The sequence below is a fragment of the Choloepus didactylus genome, chromosome 2 (assembly GCF_015220235.1).
Source record: "Choloepus didactylus isolate mChoDid1 chromosome 2, mChoDid1.pri, whole genome shotgun sequence".
Lineage (NCBI taxonomy): Eukaryota > Metazoa > Chordata > Mammalia > Pilosa > Megalonychidae > Choloepus > Choloepus didactylus.
Window position 1 is genome coordinate 197,391,703 of NC_051308.1, and position 6,000 is coordinate 197,397,702.

Here is a 6,000-nt window from a genome sequence, read left to right on the forward strand (position 1 = left end):
AGATGCTGGAGAAATGAGGGAAGGAAAGCAAGAGGAAGGCAGGGGACCGAGGGGGGGCGGGGGAGAGAAAAGGCGCAGAGCGCAGGGGACTAGGCGGGCGCAGACAGGAAGCGCAATCTCATTTCTCCTTTCCGGATTCCTCTTTAAAAAACGAAAATCCTCATAAAACACACTTACCCTCCGTTATGCCTATCGTATCAAGACTTTTAAAATAAAGGAGCCGAGCTTTAAAGGCGTCAGGAGAAAAAAAAAACTAAACAACAGCCCACAACTACCCGAAACACGTCGAACTAGGGAGCATGCCATAACAGAGGAGGGCGGAGGAAGGAAAAATCACCGTGGCATTTATGCCATTAACACCTCCCCTCCCCACCCCCGCGCCCGCGTCCCTCTCCCACCTCGACCGCGGTAATTGAATTGTCACCTGCCCCCATCCACCCCCGGCCGCCAGGCCACTTGGGAAGCTTGGCCTTGCCAAGCGCCCCCGGCCAGTGACAGTCGCGCAGCAGAGCCCGCGCCCCAGAAGCCGAGGGGTTACACACGTCTATGTAGAAAGGCGCACAGGACACGGTAATTAGGCGCAATTCACACGCTCTCGGGCGCATGGAAACTACTTGTCACGATATTTTCAACGCTCCTCCTCGCCCACTTTTTTCTACTCCTTCCCTGGCGCGCCCCCACCCCTCCAGGAGGCACGCAGTGGAGCTTTTGGAGTTTCGAATCTTTCGGACACTGTAGAATGCGGGGCTCCCCGGGCGCGGGCCCGGCCAATCAGAGCGCTGTCTGCCTCCCCTGGCCAATGGCAGGCGCCACATTGTTGTCCAATTCTGCCTAATGGAGCCCTAAGGAGCAACAATAGAGCCGGCGAGCGGCTCATTGAGAGTCTGGCAGAGCCCGGCAACTGGGCCCCGGCTACGCGCGGCGTTAGGCGCGCACCGCGAGGGGACGCGGCGCGGCGTGGGCCGGGTCGCGGTTTCCAGCCAGCGGGCCGCCAGGAGGGCCCTCAACTCCGATTTCCGAAGGGAGGGCTGAACTGCGCTGCGTTCTGAGGGGGTCCGGAAGTTCGGACATGGTGACCGAAGGAGGGTGACGTGGTCAGAGAAGGGGCCGGGGGCTAAGGGGAAGAGGCCAAGAGCGGCAGCGTCGCGAGAGGAGCTGGGAGACGCGTGCGGCTCCCTCGGAGGAGGAGGATCCCGGAACCGGAGGCAGGTAGTTGAGGGTCGCAAAAAGGGCAGGGGAGCTGGCGCCGCCTGCGGCCCCTGTTGGAAAGGCCTGAGTCCCGCTGGCCAGAGGGACCAGAAAAGAGGCAGCGCGCATAGGAAGTGGACTGAGATTCTCGGGTAGAGACACCAGGATTCGGTCCTGGTTTCTGGCGCGGACCGGGGACCCAGAGGAGGCCGGGGCGGAAGCTGGGAGCTGGGCCTGCTTGAGGCTTCTGGGACTGCGGCGCGGGTAGGACCCCGGCGACCGCGCATGGCCAATTCCAGAGGCGACTTCCCTGCTTGGGTGCGGCCTGCTGGCCATCGAAGTCCCAGGAATCCAACTCTGAGACCACAACCCGGGAACCTACACTGCTGCGGGGTCCCGCGAGCCCGAGGATGGGGAGGGCATGTCACACGACTCTGTCGCTAAACCAGGAGGGGTGTGGAGGGCTGTATGAGGGGTCAACAGGAAGTATGGAAACTCACCTAATCTTCCCCTCCCGCAGTGCCTTCCTTCGCTACTACTCCTCCAGACTACGAGGCTTAAAATGGTGCCACAGGTTTTACCCACCCCCAACCTTTGCCTGAGGGTTTCTTTCTCTTTCTCTCACTGCACCCCCCCCCCCAAGGACCCTTGGTCCCAGACACCCACATCAGCTGGTTTTCGCTGTCTACTTTGCTCCTCAAACTAATCTTTGGGCTGGGTTTACCTATCCAAAGAAAGTTTCTTCAGTTGAATATTCTTTTTAATCCTTCTTCTCCCGTGCCTCCTAAACTAAGTTCCTCACCTGTTTTTTCTCCCCGGCCCTGCAGGCCTGCGACACGGAACTTTTAGCGCCCACATTTGTACCGGTCTCTGGGCCACCCGGCCTAACTTTGCCTCTGCATTGTTGGATTTGTTTTATTTTCCCTAAAGCTATCCTTTCTGCTCCTGGTTTTCCTTCTCCCACCCAACACAACCACAAACCCCCCACACACACACACACACACAAAAACCCGGGCCTAAACAGCCCATTTCTGCGTCTTGATTTCTCTCTTCTTCACCCTCCCACCAAACTGAACTTTTTGCTCTGGATTTTCATGTTTTCCTGTTGGCATCAGTCCGACTGTTGAGTTGAAATTTTCTCTCTAATCTGATTCCCATTTCTCTCTACTCACGTCTCACCCCAATTAAGCAAAACTTTTGGAGATAACGTTTTCTTTTAAAATCCTCATTACATCCATCTGATCCAGTGACTTGCAAATGTTGTCTTTTTTTTTTTTTCCAGCGGAACCACTGTTTAAAACGAAATCTCACACGCAACGCGTAAATCAAATATAAGAAGAAAGGCTCTAGTGGGGGTGGGAGGTGGGAGCTCGGCCTTACGAGGTGGCCCTGAAGGCACCTCTTTCCCACAATTTAGCAACCTCTAGCCAAACTTCCGCGGCCTAATTTCCCTCTCGAGGCTTGGGTTCTTCCTGGCTAAGTTTAAGCGTAGCGCACCTCGTGTTCCTCATCGCCGGTCTCTCCCTTCTTCCCATCGTCTCCCACGCCAGGTTCGGCCATGGAGCTGCGCTCGGAGCTGCCCAGCGTGCCCGGCGCAGCGACCGCGGCAGCAACAGCGACGGGTCCTCCCGTGGCGTCAGTGGCGGCGGCGGCAGCGGCGGCAGCGGCGGCCGCCTCGCTGCCGGTGAGCGTAGCAGGCGGCTTGCTGCGGGCGCCGCCGCTGTTACTGCGGGCCGCAGAGAAGTACCCGCGGACCCCCAAATGCGCACGCTGCCGTAACCATGGCGTGGTGTCGGCGCTCAAGGGCCACAAGCGCTACTGCCGCTGGAAGGACTGCCTGTGCGCCAAGTGCACGCTCATCGCCGAGCGCCAGCGCGTCATGGCGGCGCAGGTGGCGCTGCGCAGGCAGCAGGCGCAGGAGGAGAACGAAGCGCGCGAGCTACAGTTGCTCTACGGCACAGCTGAGGGCCTAGCGTTGGCCGCCGCCAACGGCATCATCCCACCACGACCCGCCTATGAGGTCTTTGGCTCAATGTGCGCCGCCGATGGCGGGGGTCCTGGAACTGGCGCACCCGTGGGGTCCGGAGGCGGAGCAGCAGGCGCGGGGGGCGCAGGTGAGCGGAGAGGCTAGGGAAGGGAGGAGAAGGGACCAGGGCCGGGGTTCAGGGCGCGCAGCTCGGGGACTTGCCTCTGAACAGTAAAAGTAGAATCTCCTCCACACGCCCCTGCTACTGAGTTCACCGCACACCCAGCCCCTGATTTTCGGCATAAACACAGAAACTTCTTTCTCTCCTTTCTGAAGTGTTACTTTCTCCTCTTTCACGGCGGGCCAAAACGTAAGCCTTTTACTCTCACTTTCCTCTCCCAAAGCAGACAGATCTCTGCTTCCCTGCTCATTTCTCTTCTCCCCAGCGCAGAAACCCGCACGTCATATTTTTAACTGCGCTCCTGCACATGCTGCCTCTTCTTCCCCAGCCACGTCCAACCCCTTCCATGCCCCCCATCCCTCATCATTTTTCCTGGGTACTGAGACGCCCTCTTTCCTTTTCCCGTGTGATTCCTTTTCTCGCGTTTTAAACACAATCCCGACAACTGCATGCCATGCCCTTCTTTCCTTCTATCCCCACTTGTCCCGGTTTCCTCAGGATACGCGCTTTCTCGCTTCCCTCGATCCCCTTTCCGCTTCCTTCCCTGCGCCGTGTCCCTCCCCACCCTCTCCTTCGTGACTCCTATGACTTTTTGGGTGAGGGACGGGATCACTGAGGGGGGGGGGGCTCTCAGCTCTCATCTTAGGAGGGAAGAACTTCTTAGGTCTTAGTTTGGGGAAAAGTGAATTAGAAATAGGGGCTCTACTTCTGCCTGCGGAGAGGCTTGGGGCTTTTTAGATGTCCAAGGGTCCTTCTTTTAAATGCTATGCTTCCCAGGGCCAGAGGGCGCCAGGACAGGGTTGGTTTTTGGAATCACAAGGATGGAGTGGAGTCTATTCTGCGTATGGAACGGATAGAAGTTGTGTTGGCTCCAGATTGAACCTTGGGCCTGGCCACTTCTCCAGATCAGGGCAGGACTGGGAAGGGGGCGCTAGGAGTGAAGGGTGGAGTTGAGGGAGCCCTGGACATTGAGTTTAAAGGGCACAGGTATTCGGGGTTCTGAGTACAGAAAGAGGTCCAGGGGTGGCGGGAGGGGGCAGGAGAAGAGGAAGAGGCGTAGAGAGGCAGGAAGAAGGAAGGCTGGCGAAAAACGGAAAAGGGGGCACTGGATTTGAGTGAGGTTTGTGAAGCTCTGAAGGAAAGGAAACTGGTATCCAAAGAGCTGGCTGTGGGTGCGGTCGTCTCCCGGCTAACCGCTCTTTAAACCCCTTTTTCTCCCCTCCTAGAGGCCAAGTTGCAAAAGTTTGACCTGTTCCCCAAGACACTGCTTCAGGCAGGCCGCCCCGGCAGCCCGCAGCCGCCGCCCGGGAAGCCCTTGTCACCCGACGGCGCGGACTCAGGTCCCGGGACGTCATCTCCGGAGGTGCGGCCGGGCTCGGGCTCGGAAAACGGCGACGGCGAGTCCTTTTCGGGGTCGCCCCTGGCCCGGGCCTCCAAAGAGGCAGGTGGCAGCTGCCCGAGCAGCGCTGGCCTCGGCGGCGGCGGCGACGAAGACAGCCCGGGTTCCGCCAGCCCTCTGGGTTCTGAATCCGGTTCTGAGGCCGACAAAGAAGAGGCAGAGGCCGCGCCAGCGCCGGGGCTGGGCGGAGGTCCGGGTCCACGGCAGCGGACGCCGCTGGACATATTGACGCGCGTCTTCCCTGGCCACCGGCGCGGCGTCCTGGAGCTGGTGTTGCAGGGCTGCGGCGGCGACGTGGTTCAGGCCATCGAGCAGGTGCTGAACCACCACCGCGGGGGCCTGGTGGCCGGCCTGGGCCCGGCCGCGCCCCCTGATAAGGCAGCGGTTGGTACAGCCGCGACCGCGGATGATGCATGGCCCGGCCGCGTCGACGCTGCTGCCGCCGCGGGGGTACCCGGCTTGCCTGCGCCGCTGCAAGCCGGCCCCGCCGCGCCGCCGCACCACAGACCCTTGCTGGCCGGCGCCATGGCGCCCGGGGCGCTGGGCTCGCTGAGCAGCCGCTCAGCCTTCTCGCCACTGCAGCCCAACGCCAGTCACTTCGGCGCCGACGCGGGCGCCTACCCGCTGGGCGCGCCCCTCGGCCTCAGTCCACTGCGCCTGGCCTACTCGGCAGCGGCGGCACACAGCCGCGGCCTGGCCTTCATGGCGCCCTACTCCACTGCTGGCCTGGTGCCCACGCTCGGCTTCCGGCCGCCGATGGACTACGCCTTCAGCGATCTCATGCGCGATCGCTCTGCAGCGGCCGCCGCCGTACACAAGGAGCCGACTTACGGCGGTGGCCTGTATGGGCCTATGGTGAACGGCACTCCGGAGAAGCAGTAGGGCAAGGGACCTGGCGACCGGGCGGCCACCAAACAGGGACCCCAGCCTTGCCCCCGCGGGCCGCCAGCCCCTCGTCGCCCACCGGGTGCGCTCTCTGCATCCTGGCTGGAATCCTCCCCCTCCAAGGTGGTTTTTGTTTTGTTTTGGAGGGCTGGTGGGGAGAGCTGAGTAAAGGGGAGCAGCCATGGGTGCAGATGTTCTTGAAGGGTGAGCGCGGCTCGGATTCTCATTACTCCCGTACGCCAGGGAGAATCCCCTCCTTAAAGCTCCCCCAGCCCCACAGAAGGCCGGGAATTCACGGAATCCAGAGGTTGCAGCTGCCGCGCACGCTTTGGCCTCTCCCTTAGCTGTGCTCATCCCGCCCTCCCGCCCGCGCTCTCAAAT

At 60.9% G+C, this 6,000-nt stretch overlaps 1 protein-coding gene across 1 annotated transcript; it reads left to right on the forward strand.

Moving 5' to 3' along the window:
- The first annotated feature begins 1,337 nt into the window (after positions 1-1,337).
- On the forward strand, positions 1,338-5,763 carry DMRTA2 (DMRT like family A2). Its single transcript, XM_037816829.1, has 3 exons — positions 1,338-1,452; positions 2,739-3,302; positions 4,562-5,763. Exons 2-3 carry the CDS (start codon positions 2,747-2,749, stop codon positions 5,614-5,616), a joined length of 1,611 nt encoding a protein of 536 aa, XP_037672757.1. The 5' UTR covers positions 1,338-1,452; positions 2,739-2,746; the 3' UTR covers positions 5,617-5,763.
- Positions 5,764-6,000: the final 237 nt, after the last annotated feature.

Excerpts from the sequence above, each read along its gene's own strand:
- DMRTA2 (XM_037816829.1), top strand. The coding sequence starts at position 2,747 with ATGGAGCTGCGCTCGGAGCTGCCCAGCGTGCCCGGCGCAGCGACCGCG. Across the intron at positions 3,303-4,561 it reads AGCAGGCGCGGGGGGCGCAG|AGGCCAAGTTGCAAAAGTTT; the intron begins GTGAGCGGAGAG and ends CTCCCCTCCTAG.